Source organism: Manis pentadactyla, chromosome 4, assembly GCF_030020395.1.
Source record: "Manis pentadactyla isolate mManPen7 chromosome 4, mManPen7.hap1, whole genome shotgun sequence".
In the NCBI taxonomy this organism is placed as follows: Eukaryota; Metazoa; Chordata; class Mammalia; order Pholidota; family Manidae; genus Manis; species Manis pentadactyla.
In genome coordinates, this window is record NC_080022.1 from 159,869,936 (window position 1) to 159,885,364 (window position 15,429).

A 15,429-nucleotide genomic window follows, 5' to 3' on the forward strand; every position below is an offset into this window, starting at 1 on the left:
CTGGGACACAATTTGCCTAGATTGAAGAATCTGGTGTTGAAAAGTTTAGTTCAACAGAGTTTGTTAGATCTGGGAGCTGTTGGATTAATGAAGATGCTGTGTAGGTTTAATTTGCATGACATTGGTGTCTATCAAATGTGGTTTTATTGATTTGTAATGCATTACTCCAGAAAGAGTGAGATTAATATGAGTGGTGGGATCTTGGTACTGGGGTTCTTGTGTAGCACACTTTCTTTCCAGAGTTTGAAAAGATAACTGGTAAACAACAACAGGTACATTTTAAAATGCTCAAAATCACTAAACATCAGAGAAATGCAAATCAGAACCACAGTAAGATATTACCTCATACTGTCAGAATGGCTAGTACCAAAAAGACAAGAAATAACGAGTGTTGACGTGGATGTGAAAAAAAGGGAAGCCTTGGGCACTGTTCATGGGAATGTATATTGGTGCAGCCACTATGGAAAACAGTATGGAGGTTCTTCAAAAAATTAAAAATAGAACTACCATATGATCCAGAAATTCCACTTCTGGGTATTTATCTGAAGAAAATGAAAACATCAGCTTGAAAAGATAGATGCACCCCCATGTTCACTACAGCTTTATTCACAATAGCCAAGATGTGGGGAGATAACCTAAGTGTCCACTAAAGGATTAATGGATAAAGAAAATGAGGTATACGTATGTACAGTTCATTCAGTTATAAAAAAAAGTGAAATCTTGTCATTTGTGACAACCTGGGTGGACCTTGAGGGCATTAGGCTAAGTAAAATAAGTCAGACAGAAAAAGACAAATACTATATGATCTCACTTATATGTGGAGTGTAAAAAACAACAACAACTAAAATTCATAGATACAGAGAGCAGATTGGTAGCTGCCAGAGGTGGGGTTAGGAGTGGGCAAAAATGGTGAAGGGACACCAAAGATTCAAACTTCCAGTTATAAAATAAGTCATGGGAATGTAATGTACAGCACAGTGACCATAGTTATTAATACTGTATTGCATATTTGAGCGTTGCTAAGGGAGTAGATTTCAATAGTTCTCATCAGAAGAAAAAGTTGTAACCATGATGATGGATGTTAGATAGACTTACTGTGATCATTTTGCAATGCATGTATACAAACACTGAATCATTATGTTGTACATCTGAAACTAATTTAACAGTTATATTTAATTATGTCTCAATTAAAAAAAACACCCTAGTAAACACTGACTAGACCAAAAGAAGTGTTGACCTCAGAATGTGTTTTCTTCACATTACAATCAGTTTGTGAGTCACCTTTTTTCTCTTTAGCAGTGTTTTTCAAACTATAAATAGTCTGCTGGAAGGGTCATGAAATCAATGTAGGGGGTCATGACCTGCTTTTTGAAAAATGAAATGCAGTAGAATAGAAAAAACAAGTACCGTATCCAACTAACCCTGTCAGTTTTTCTTGATGTGTGAGGCTCATTTTGTTCATTGTGAAGAGACTGCCTGCCAAACCCATGTCTGAATGGCCACAGGTTTTCTGTCAGTAATTATTTCAAGTAACAATGTGTCCCATGGAAACTAAGGTCAGCTCTGCTCACAGTACAACAAATTGCACAAGTGCTTTTCCTTGTGACAACCACTGTACTGTGTTATGCAGAAGAAAATGTACCTTCAAGGTACTTCAAGGTACAAATAATTGTCACTGCTCCGTCAAGGACATTCTTAAATGCAAAAGGCTTTTTTTTCCTACTGCGAGCTCAAGGCCAAGCGGTCCCACTGGCTAGGTTCATGCTGAAGTGCAGCAGTTCATTGCTTTTGCACCATCATTGCAAACACCAACGCGGTGAAAAGACAAGTAGCATCTCAGTAATTTTGACCTCATGGACCCCCAAAAGCATCTTGAGGACCCACAGGAGTCCACAGACAACACTTAGAGAATAGCTGATATAGTAGGAAGGAGATGGATTTGGGCATCATCATTGGGTCCCCATCTGAGCTGGATGGCATAGAGTGAATGTCTTCATTAGAATGGGCCTAACCCACCCTCAGACTTGCAGTAAAAAGTCAAAATAATGCTTGTGAAATGTGATATTCAGAAAGTGTCAGTCTACTCTTAAACCTCTAATCAGACACAAAAGAGGCTAATTAATACAGTAAATCAACTCATTAATATTCAGAAAGAAAAGTCACAACAGTATTAGCATGGGATCTTTTTGAAGGTGGATTCATTTTACTCTGCGAAAGTTATATGGATTAGTCAAAAGGATATTTGCATCCTGCCTAAAAATATTCATTTTAAAGATTCACTGTATTAGTAAGAATGTAATCACAGTTAGCACCTAGCTCTTTAAACAATCCAGGTATGCCCATGGGAATGTGATGGCTGTGAAAATATCATTTCTCCTGTGTCCCAGTGGACTCGAGAGAAATAAAGCTTTGGTCTAAACCATGAGTCTTTACTGGAATCTAAGCACCCAATCTGGGGTCATATCATGTTAAAGCCAGAAGCCACCTTTGGAACAGTGAAGCACAACGTCCATTTTACTCTGAGACAACAGACCCAGAGGAAGTGAAACAACAGAGACAGTATGTGGTTAGAATGTGGACTCCAGAGTCTGCTGACACAGGTACAAATTTTGCCTTGGGTTTTAGTCACTTCACCTTAGACAAATTATCTAACCTCGGTTAGCCTCAATTTCCTCCTCATAGTACCTACCCACTGGAGTGGGGGCAGATAATGCATGTAAAGCATTTAGCACAGGACCTGGCACATAGGAAGCGCTTGATGAGATTTTGTCATTTATTTATGTTCCTATTATGTGACTTGCCCAAGTGTGTAGGCTATTGCCTCCCCATCACCTGGTTAGTAATGAAGCAAGAGGAAACAAATATGAAATTCCACTATTAGGAATTAAGCAAAAGGTTTGGAAGCTGAATCCCTTAAGAATGTGTTCTTGCAAAACCATTACGTGAAAAAGCTGAACGCTACTGAGTACAAGAATGTGCTTTTGGCACCAGCTGCTGGGTGTGTGCAACATGAATAAGGGTCTTGGTGGTTTATTTTTTTTTAATATCTAAGATAATTACCAATACAATATTTTTAAAGTTTTTCCCTTAAGTATAAATTCAGATGTATGTTGTTTCATTCCTGGTCACAGTAAGATTTTTAACTACACATACAACCTCTTCCCCCCTTCCATTTTTAAAAAACAAAAATGGTGTCTTACAAAGCCCTTGGAATTCCAAACAGTTCTTCCATTAATGCTACCAGTTTGCCGTACTTCTTTTGACATCCTTTTGGAGAACAATCTTGAGGACCCTTGTCAAACAATCGTAATAACAGTAATAAAAATACAGCTAATTGACTATTTTGAATTCATACCTGTTAAGCATAGATTTAATTTCTGGAAACTTCCAAGGTTGGTGACTCCTGATCCATTTTAAAAAATAGTCTTTATTTCTAGGACAGTTTTCACAGGAAAATGGAGTAGAAAGTATAGAGAGTTCCCATACATCTCCTGATCGTCCCTGCCGCCAGAGTGCCTCCCCCACCGTCAGTGTCCCATGCCACAGTGGTACATTTGTTACAACTGATGAACCTACAATGACATCATTATCACTCCAAATCCATAATTTACATTAGGGTTCACTCTTGGTATATATTCTTTGGCTTTTGCTAAATGTGTAATGACATGTATCCACCATTACAGTATCGTACAGAACAGTTTCACTGCCCTGAAAATCCTCTGTGCTCTGCCTATTTATCCATTCTTCTGTACTACCCTGGTAAACACTGATCTCTTTACTGTATCCATATATTTTACTTTATCCAGAATATCATATAGTTGGAATCTCAAAGCATGTAGCCTTTTTAGATTGGCTTCTTTCACTAAATATGAAATTGAAGTTCTTCCATGTCTTGTCATGGCTTCATAGCTCATTTCTGTTTGGCACTGAATAATCTATTGTCCGAGTTTATCCATTCACTTACTGTAGGACATCTTGGTTGCTTCCAAGTTTTAGCAGTTATAGATAAATATCTGCACTAAATATCTGTGTGCAGGTTTTTGTGTGGACGTTAAGTTTTTGACTCCTTCGGGTAAATCCCAAGGAGCATGATTGCTGTATCATATGGTTAAGAATATGTTTGGTTTTGTAAGAAACCACCAGATTGTTTTCCAAATGGCCAGTCCATTTTGCATTCCCACCAGCCATGAATGAGAGTTCCCTACTGTGGCACATTCTCACCAGCATTTGGTCTTGTCAGTGTTCCAGATTTTGCCCATGATAGTTGGTATGTGGTGGTATCTTGTTTTAATTTGCATTTCCCTGATGTCTTATGACAGGCATCTTTTAATATGCTTATTTGCCATCTGTTTATCTTCCTGGATGAGGTGTCTGTTCAGATCTTTTGCCCTTTTTATATTTGGGATGTTCATCTTACCAAGTTTTAATTGCTGTTTGTATATTTTGAATAACAGCTTTTTGTCAGTTATGTGTTCTGTAAATATTTTCTACCACTGTGTGGCTTGTCTTCTTATTCTCTTGATCCTAAACCATTTTTAGGATTAGGAGATAGAATGAAAAACAATGAAAAAAATGAAGTAGGTGACAGGGTGGTGCTAGAGTATACAAATGGTAGAGTAGGCCTAAGCTCAGGGTACCAGTAGAAAAACATGAGAAACAAAAAATGTGGAAATAATTTGATGCCAGAAAAAGACATAATAACATCCACCTTTGGCTGTGACAGAGTAATTGGTGCATGACTTGCCTTCCCACTGAAAAACTACAAAACTGAGCAAAATATATGATGCAACTTTTTTCAAGCATTGGGCAAAAGATAGTATAGGATTATAATTCTGCAGAAAAGGGGAACCCCTAAGGAAGGCATGCCTTATAATCACCCCAGATTTCTGCTGTGGTGCAGGGAGGTGGATCCCAAGTGGTATGGTGTCTTGTTGAGCTGAAAGGGCAGAGGGTGGATTAGTAGGCTACTGAACAACAAAAAAATTGGGGCAGGTTGCTAAAGAGGAGAAAGCTGTTTGGGGGAGAAGGATCCTGGATGTCTGCATGGAGTTTCACATGGGTCCTTGGTTGAGGGCTAGCTAGGTTGCAAAGGTACAGGGTGAGGCTATGTGAGACCTAGCAGAGATTATCTGTTGTGCAGTTGAGAGCTGAATGGTGATACCAGAGATTATGCAGTTCTGGGAGATGATGGTGTTCAGGCCTTGTCAGAGTGGAGAGAGACTTCTATGAGCTCCTTCACCGTTCAGGCCAGACTCCAGAAAAGACATGTTTTAGGAGTCAGGAATACGTCTTAGTTGAAGGACCAGGTCCCAGGATTAAAGTCAAATTAAAATATACCCACTCTAATAAAGAATAAAATCAAGGCTGACAGGGCCAAAGGGATATATCTGTTATTTAACTGCCTAGCAGAACAAAAATCAATACCCTTTAAAGGAAAACAATATAATCAAGACTTCGTAAAACATATCATCCACAATGCCCAACATAAAGTAATTATTATTGTGAAAAAGCAGGGAGATCTGACCTTGATCAAGAAAAACAACAAAAACATCAACAGACTCCAGGATAACTGAAGTTTGGAACTAACAGACAAGGATGTTAAAGTAGCTATTACGAATATTTTTCAGGACTTAAAGGGAAATACAATCAGTGGATGGGTAGGAAATCTCACAAAGCAATGGAAGCCATTAAAATAAAAAACCAAGTGAAAATTCTAGAATGGAAAATTAAAATATCTGGAATTAAAATTTAACTGTAGGGGATTAACATCTAATTGGAGACTTCAGAAGAAAGGGTGACTAAACCTATCATCAGATGAATAGAAATTATCTGATGACTAGAAAGAAAACAGATTAACAAAGTCTCAGTAACTCAATGGGGCAATACCAAACAAGCTAACATGTTTAATTGGTAAGAGAGAATGGGGCTAAAAAGTTGAAGAAACAAAGTCCAAAAAATTGCCCAGATTTGGAGAAAAACATCAAGTTACAAATCCAAGAAGTCTAGAGAAACCCCAAACAGGATTAAAAAAAAAAAAAGACACGTAGGCATATCATAGTCAAAATGCTGAAAATCATAAAGAGATCATCTCAAAACCCACCAGAGGAAATTAAAAACATTCCCACAGAGGAACAGCAATACAAAGGACAGTTGTCTCATCACAAACAACGGAGCCAGAAGACTAGAATGATATTTTTAAAGAGTTGAAAGGAAAGAAAGTCAACCTAGAACTGTTTTCAGTTGTCAATAGTCAATACTGTGAAATTATCCATTAAAAGTGAAGATGGAATAAAGACATTTTCAGATAAATAAAAGCTGAGAGAATTCATTTCCAGGAGACCTGCACTACAGGATATGCTGAAATAAACTTGTATCCATAGGAAAGAACGAAGAGTACTGGGAATGATAAATATGGAGAGTATATCTATCTTTTTATATGTAATTTTTTTTCTTCCTTTTATTTTATTTGGAAGTTAACTGTTTAAAGTAAATGTAATTATATACTGCTAAAAGATAAACTGAGGCACTTAAAAGATTTGAAGAGTTTATTTGAGCAAACATCAATTCGAATCAGGCCAGTGCCAAACCAGAAGTGGTTAGGGGCACTCCACTCTCAGGAGCTAGGGAAAAGCTTTTGGTATTTAATTTGCTATAGCTTAATGTATGGTTTTCCTTACTTGGGAAAGCCTAGTTAGCCATTTGTGATTGACTGTGCTTAAGTTTTGCTTTCCTAACCTTGGGCATTTACAGGAATTGCCTCTGGCTTCAGTTTTGCTTGTTCACGTTGCCTGACACAGCAACAGTGCCACCTCAGTCTAGTGACCTATTTGTTACTGACTTTCACAATAGTGTGTGCTTTATTATGTAAGCATATGTAAAATAGATGATGATAGCAAAAGAGGCTGTAAGTAAAAATTTAATGTAAATGAGATTCTCCAATTTTATATGAATCATTAATACAATCTTTATTCTATATAGACTATGATAAGTTAAGGATGTGTATAATAATCCCTAGACAACCACTAGAAATATAATAAAAAGTATAAGTAAAAGGACAGTAAGAGGAAATAAAAATGAAATGTATCATATATTTGATTAATCCAAAGGAAGACTGGAAAAGAGGAACACTGGAACAAAAACCAGAGACAACTAAAAACAAGTAGCAATTTGGTAGACTTAAAATCAGTAAGTCCATTTAATACAATAAAAGACAGATTGTCAGGCTAAAAAAAAAATCAAGATCCAACTGTATTCAGTCTATAGGAGAGACACTTTAAACATAAAGATTCAGTGAATTGAAAGTAACAGGATAGAAAGGTATACCACACAGACAGTAGGATAAAGCTAGTGTGACCATATTGCTTTCAGACAAGGAAGATTTGAAGAGAAAGATTATTATGAGAGGTAAAGGGGGATTTTTCTTCATTATAGAAGGGTTAAACAAACATATAAAATCCCTAATCTGTATGTACCTGTATTAGTTTCCTAGGGTTGTCATAACAACTACCACAAACGAGGTGACATCAACCAATGAAAGTTTATTCTCTTGCAGTTCTAGAGGCCAGAGGTCTGAAATCGAGGTGTGGGAAGGGCCATGCTGCCTGTGGAACCTGCAGGCGGGACTCCTTTCTTGCTTCTTAGCTTGTTTACTAGCAATCTTTCGTGTTCCTTGGTTTACAGCTACAGCACTTCGGTCTCTGCCTCCACTGGCATATGGTATTCTCTCCTTCTGTGTGTATGTTTTCACATGGAATTTTCCTAAGTCATACTGAATTAGGGCCTATCCTAATGACCCCATCTTAATTGATTACATTTGCAAAGACTCTATTTCCAAATAAGGTCATATTCGCAGATACCAGGGGTCAGTATTTTAACATATTTTGGGCATATAAAATTCAACCCATAATAGTACATAATGACAAAGTGTCACACTGCATGAAGAAAAAAACAAAGTGAGAAATAGACAAGTTCATTATCATATTGAAGAAATTAACATCTCCTGTCAGAAATTTGTAGAACTAGACAAAAAAAAATTGAGAAGGGTATAGAATATCTGAACCTTGATATAATTAATATTTAAATATTCAGTAGCTGCAATACATACTTTTAAAAAAGTGCTACTAGGAATGTTCACTAAGATAGACCAAATGCTGATAACATAGGTCTCAACATATGTCAAAAAACAAACATCTTAGATAGTAGAACTGACTGAAATGGAATTAAATCAGAAATCAATAATAATAAAATATCCAGGATAAATAAAATAAAAATATCCAGGTATTTCATAATGAAGCCATTTTCTTATAGGTAGCTGATGTATTAAAGAAGAAATTACAAAGGAAATTAGGACATTTTGAATGGAATGATAATGAAAACACATATATCAAAACTTGTGGAATATAACTAAAGGAGTATTTAAAAATTTATAGTTTTAAATGCCTACATTAGAAGAGTTTAACAACAGTAGTCTATGTTCGAACTTAACAAGCTTATAAAGAAGAGCAAATTAAGCCAAAAGTAAGTAGAAGGAAATAATAGATAAGAGAATGAACCAATGAAAAAGAGAGCAGACAAATGACAGAGAAAATCAAAGCCAAAAGTTGATTCCATGAAAAGTTAATAAAATTAATAATCTATTGGGTGGATTAATCAAGGAAAAAAGAAATTGCTTAAATTAGGAATGAAAGGGGTTATTACTACAGACTCTACTGACATGAAATGAGCAATATGGTAACATCAGCAAAGATGGCAGAGCAAGGGTCTCATAAAATTCTGCCTCCAGAAAAGGAAACTAATAAGAATTGTCAGGATCAACTTTTTCAGAACTCTGGAGATTAGTGAAGAGCTTACAACAATTCAAGGAGTGCTTATTCAATACAAGTGGCTGAATCTTGGTAAGAACAGCATGCTTTGTGGTGTTTTAACTTGCCCTATTCCCATTATCCATCCCCAACACCCCCCTCCTCTCCAGCTCTCCATGATAGTCTTGGAAACCAATAGTCTGCAAATGTGAGTTCTTGGAAAACACTGGGGAATTTACTGGTTCTAAGCATTTAAGGAAATCCCTATCCAATCATTAGGTGATCACTAAGACAACTAATCAGAGACTTCAGAAGCAACAAATGACAAAGAATACAGACTTAATGGTATTCAGGAAAATCACTAAACAAATAGCAAGAACAAACAGTCACAACAACAAATCCTTGGAGGGGAGGGGGAATTGGGGGTCCACAGAGTCACACTATATTATTTTAAATGTCCAGTTTTGAACAACACACACAAAATTATATTAAATGTCCAGTTTTTATGATATAAAGAAACAAGAGTGACCCATATGTAAGTCCAGGGAGAGGAAATCCCAGGACAAAATACCTCAAAACCAAAATCAGTCAAAGGGAGAAATAAAGTTTAAAACCCATTTATTGCTCACAAACTGCACTCCAGGGCCATCTCTTTCCTCTGCTCCTGAAGAAGCCAGCAAGCAAGCCAGCCCCTCCCTTTAAACTCTCAGGTTCAGATATGCCCTTGATTGCCCAGGTAATTACCCATTGACATGGAGATGAACTTCTCTCCACCCCTGAGGACATGCAAATGCACTAAAACGAGGCCAGATATTCTGGAAATGTTACAATTTTATCCACACCATATATAAGAAAAAATAGAAACTGTCCCTGAAGTGCAAATGTTGGGACTTACTAGACAAAGACTTTAAATAAACTATTTTAAATAGGTTTAAAGAACATTAGGAAACCAAGTCTAAAGAAATAAAGGAAAGTATGTGAATTATGTCTCTCTAAATAGAGAATATCAGTAAGGAGATATAATTTGTATTTATTTGTTTTGAGATTTTTTTTTAACTAAATTCCAGAGTTGAAAAGTAAACTGAAGTGAAAAATTCACTAGAGGGACTCAACAATGGGTTTGAGCAAGCAGAAGAAAGAATTTGTGAATCTGGATATGATCAATTGAGGTAATCCAGTCTGTGAAACAGGAAAAAGAATAAAGAAAAATGAGCAGAACTTCAGAAACCTGTGGAAGGGACACCAACAAGCATACCAACCTACATGAAAGGGAGTTCCTATAGGTAAGGGGCAAGAGGGAGGGCAGGAAGAATATTTGAAGAAATAACAAAGGAATAAAAATATTGCACTGGAAAATAATGAAAGATGGCAGTAATGGAGAAATAGAGGAGCAACAAAGATGTAAGACATAAAAATAAGTAGCAAATGGCAGATGTAAACCTTACCAGTAATTTAATGTAAATGGATTAAATGCTCCAATTAAAAGGCAGAGATTAGTTGGGTGCATAAAAACCATGATCTAAGACTATATGCTGTCTACAAGAGCCATACTTCAGCTTCAAAGACACAAACAAGTTGAAAGTAAAAAGATGGAACAAGAGATACCACACAAACAGTAACCCATAAGATAGACCACCTTTGGGTAATAAAACAAGTCTCAATAAAATTTGAAAGATTGAAATGATATAAGTATATTCTCTAGCCACAATGGAATGAATTTAGCTTGTAGGTCTTAGTAAATATCTACTGCATGGAATTTAATAACCAAAGTATGTCCCTCCTTGCTATCTTGACTGTGAAACCAGCCCTTCCCAACTTCTCCATCTGGAAAAAGAAGTCTACAAATATTCTGTCCTGAGTCAACAGGCCACCTCACCCACAAGAGCTAGCTCATAGGGGACTTCATAGTGTTTAGTTCCTGGGAACTGCTGTATTCTTTCCATCCAGAGGCAGCATTATAGAGTAGGAAATGCTTGGTTTCTGGAATCAAATAGGCTGGGTGCCAGTATCGATTGTCTCAGGTAAGTTATTTTCTCTAAGCCTCAATTTTCTCATCTGTAACATGAGATAATTACACCTACTTCAAAGATTTACTGTGGCAATTAGAGATACAATGCATACATGTTAATTTCCTTCATCCTGTCTTCCTCCTCCCCATGCAAACACCATTGCCAAAGGAAAAAGAACAAATGGGGTAAGGGTCCTGGAAGAATAGAAATAGGGCAACCAGGAATTAGAATGCTGAGTAAGGCAATCCTGAGCTAGAACTTCAGCACTATTTTATATAAAATATGTGACTTTCATTTGTAAAAATGTATATAAAGACTTCTGTCTTGTAGTTTATAAGGGTTGTAAGAGATAATACAACTGACTCATCTAACGCAGAGCAGGTGCCCCATCTAGCGCTGAGTAGGAGCTATTGCTTTCAGCAGTAGTTTTAGACATCTTTACCTTTTCTCCTTTTTGATGCTCACCCTGTCCCCAATGCAAACTCCAGCTAACTCCTTCCCAAATGCTTTCTCTGCTCCCCATCCTTTTTTTGGGGGGGGGAACAATTCTCTCCTCCTGTACACCCACTTTTCCTGCACTCAGACCAGAGAAGGGGGAAAACAGAGCGCAAAGAATTAGAGAAAAACCTAAATAAACAATTTTGAGACAAATGTTTTAAGTCGCAGTATTGTATGTGTCTGTGTGTGAGAGAAAACCTTTGTTAAACTGGGATGTCTTCAAACCTCAACAGGAAATAAACAAAAAACACCAAAGAGCGTGTTAACATCAGTAGTATGGAGAGATTCACTAATTCAAGCATGGGTGTGTTACGGGCTCCAGCCTTCCAGGGATCCTACGTCGATAAGCCAGAGTCCAATCAGGGAAGAGGAAGGAAGGATTAAAAAAAAAAAAAGAACGTTTTGTTCCTACAGTTAGTTTTTAAAGTCCTGTCCTGACAGCCTTGTTCGCGGGGCAGTGGGGACATCTCCGGTCTGGATGAGTTCTTCGTAGGTAGGGACTCGCTGCAGGCGCGTTCATGCAGAAGCCCAACTGGGTCCGAGGCTCCCCGCTTGCCACGTCGGTCCCCTCATCCGCAGAGTGGGCCTAAGATCCTCCTGCTAGTAGTGAGGATAGAAACCCCGAGCCTCGCGCCCACCCTGTGGAAGCCATCGGTGGACCCAGCGTCGCCGACCTGCCTCTCGGAGCCGCAACTAACTCGCGCCTCAGGCCGCCCGGTCCCCCGCGGGCACCCCGCGCCCCGCCCCCGCGCTCACGTGACTTCCTGGAAGGCCGCGGAGGCCGCCCTCTGCCCCGCTCAGTTTCGCTTCCTCTGCCTCTGCCCGAGTGCAGCAGTTTCGCCCTCAGTCCCAGCTCGTCGCGTCAGGAGCGCCATGGCTGAGCTGATCCCCCTGGCCGAGGAGCTGTCGTGCTCCATCTGCCTGGAGCCCTTCAAGGAGCCGGTCACCACTCCCTGTGGCCACAACTTCTGCCGGTTATGCCTGGACGGGACGTGGGCGGTCCAGGGCCCGCCGTTCCTGTGCCCGCAGTGCCGCGCGGTGTACCAGACGCGGCCGCAGCTGCACAAGAACACGGTGCTGTGCGCGGTGGTGGAGCAGTTCCAGCAGGCCGAGTTGGCCCGGGATTTGCCCCCCGACGGCTGGACGCCGCCTTCCCGCTCCACGACCCCGAGTCAGGCCAGCCAGGTGGCCTGCGACCACTGCCTAAAGGCCAACGCCGTCAAGACGTGCCTCGTGTGCATGGCCTCGTTCTGCCAGGAGCACCTGCGGCCGCACCTCGATAGCCCTGCCTTCCAGGACCACCCGCTGCAGCCGCCTGTCCGCAACCTGCTGCGCCGCAAGTGTCCCCAGCACAGCCGGCTGCGGGACTTTTTCTGCCTCCAGCATGGCGAGTCCATCTGCCACATCTGCCTGGTGGAGCACAAGACCTGCTCTACTGCGTCCCTGAACCAGGCCAGCGCTGACCTGGAGGTAAGGGGTGCCAGGTGCGGGTACGCCGAGGGGCAATCTGGGCCTGCAGTGTTGTTCAGCGTGCGCTACTGTGGGCATCATGCACGGCCTTCCCTGGATCGCCTGGGTCTGGAGGCTGGGACTTGCAGGGCCTGAGACCCGGGGCAGGGGCATCCCCCAGGATAGAGTAGAAAGGGTTGGGAAGAACGTACAGTCCTCCTCTATCGTCCGTGGTCCGCCTTCCCCTCCTCTCTCCCTCTCCCACTCCCACCCACCCATTTTACAGAGGGGACCACTGAAGACACAGGTGACGTTGCTCGGCTTAAGCTTTGTACTTCTCTGACGGCATTTAGTAGAGCATTTTGAACCTCAAGTATGAGCCCCTAGGTTACCTCTGTTTCCTCATTAAATCCTGGCAGCACCCAGGAGGTAGGTATAATTAGTTCCATTTTACAGCTGAGGAAACTGGAGGTCCAGAGAAGTTAATTTAGCCTGAGCTAATCCAGTAAGCAGCCCAGCAGGCATTGGATGTCCAGCTGGTTTGACTGCATGGTTTGCCCTTTCTCCCCATGGGCTAGCCTCATATCTATGTCTACAGAGTCCAGAGCATTGGACATTTCCTGGAAGCTTGAGATCACGTCCGCAAAAGCCAGAGATTTCTAGCGAGCAGGGAGGATTGTTATTGCTGGGCAGGGTGGGCAGAGTCCCAAGAATCCCTGGGTAGGGCACACCATGATTAATGGTGAATAAAATCTTTCAAAATAGAGAGTTCTGGGATGCACACTAAGAGACAGGGAGGCCAGAGTCTCACACATAGTGCCCTCAATCCGGGCTGTGAGACTTGGACCACAGGATTTGGCTCCTGGACCTGAGTCCTCGTCAATAAAGGGAGGATGTGGGACCAGGTGGATTGCTAAGGGGCCTTCCAGGCCCATGGTGCTTTGGGCTCCGGAGAGCTGAACTGTGTGGGGAATTCGTCCTAGCAGGCCCCAGCCTCAGGCAGCATGGCTGGTTGACACAGCTCCGACCAGAGCTGGCTGTCGAGACCTGGGTTTAAGGTCCAGCTGCTTCCTCCCTGAGAAATAGAAGGGGACAATAACAGTACCTATCTCAGAAAGTTATCAGGAGGATTGCATGAGGCCATCTATGAACAGCGTTTCACAGTGAACACTCCTGAAGAGCTGTCTTTATCATGTCTGTTCCTCTGGCCCAGGGTAGAGGAGAGCTGGTTGGGGTGGAGGCTGTCAGGCTGGTGGAGGCTTCCCCGATCTTTGCTGCAGGATGCATGGGTCTGTCCTTGAGGACTGGGGCAGCCTGGTCCTACCAAAAGGCCCTTCTAGAAGTTCTTATCTGTGGAGGCAGCAAGCAAGTAGAGGGCAGGGGGCTCCTTCGTCAGGCCCAGAGGCACAGCTCTCATGGCCTCTAGGCCCCAAGCTGGAGTCCTCACCCAGTCTGTGCAGAGCACACTCTGCGGTTTAATCCTTGTGTGTGCCTTCCCTGCCATCTCCCCACTCCCATTGTCCTTGCTGGCTGAGCCCTTTAAGCAGCCTCCTTTTCCAGCCCTGCTGCTTCTCACTACTGGTGGCAGGACCAGCCCCAGCTGAGCAGAGCCCCAGGCTTGGGTGGCTGGCTTGTCTTAGCCACTAGCTGGGCGCAGGCTTAGAACTCTGGTTTGTCCCATGTGGAGCACCCAAATCTGCAGTGTGTGAAGGGATTCTCAGAACTTTATGAAGTTCTCTACCCTTGATTAGGGGATTGTCATGGCTATCAAAGTCCTTGGGCCACTTTCATTTTGTTCGGAGCCATTTGGGCCCCTCTCCACCATGAGAGGACTGTCATATGTGTTTGATTAATGGTGAATAAAATCTTTCAAAATACCGAGTTCAGGGATGCACACTAAGAGTGGCTCTGGGAGGTGAGTCAGTTGTCAACCCCCAGTGTTCTGAGTTCTCTTATGTTCTGAGACCTGTGAGGCTGGGTCTGCCTGGGACTGGCCTTCTGCCTTGGGCCCACAGTTTATTTTGGCCACTGTTAGAGGCCAGGTCAAAGGACACTGTCACAGATGTCGAATCTGAAACATCATGAGTGACTTGGGCTTTTGGGGTCAAGCTAGTACGGCCTTGGTCTCTGCTTCCAGCTCTTACATATGACTGTCACGGGGTTGTTCAAATCCAGATTCAAGGTCAAATTCAGACCTGAATATCTCTAATGGAGTGGGGAAGCAGGAAAGTAGAAGGGAGGGCCAGAATATGTTGAGCCAGCTAGTTAGGGGAAGTAAATGTTTTTTCTAGAAATTTCCAGTATGCTCAGTTTGGACACTAGACTGTATTTGTAATACCAGTTAATAGTGATGTGACCTAGGGGAAGCCACTTAACTACTGTTTTTTAGTGTGGATAACTCCTACTTCTTAGTGTTCTTAGCTTTAAATAAATTAATACATGTAAAGTACTAGAACAATGGCTGGCTGAGAGTAAGTCCATGATGAGCACTAGCTGCTATTATTTGAGTGGTGAGGTTGTTCTCTTCTTTACCGTTTCTATGCCCCAACATTTCACTTGAGCAAGGAGGTAGGAGACTCAAATTTTCATTATGAAAATGTATAGAAGTAGTAAGAGGCCCCAGATGACATTATCTTCCTTAATGCATAATTTACTTTTGTTTCTGGTGGTGG

At 41.3% G+C, this 15,429-nt stretch overlaps 1 protein-coding gene across 2 annotated transcripts in view; it reads left to right on the top strand.

Moving 5' to 3' along the window:
* Nucleotides 1-12,059: 12,059 nt before the first annotated feature.
* TRIM25 (tripartite motif containing 25) overlaps nt 12,060-15,429 on the top strand; it is a 29,620-nt gene continuing 26,250 nt past the window's right edge. The window contains exon 1 of one of the 2 annotated variants that reach the window (XM_036879558.2): nt 12,060-12,778. In XM_036879558.2, the coding sequence (XP_036735453.2) occupies nt 12,182-12,778 (597 nt within the window). In that variant the 5' untranslated portion in view covers nt 12,060-12,181. The remainder of the gene's footprint in view (nt 12,779-15,429) is intronic. The other variant, XM_036879557.2, reaches the window with a different exon arrangement.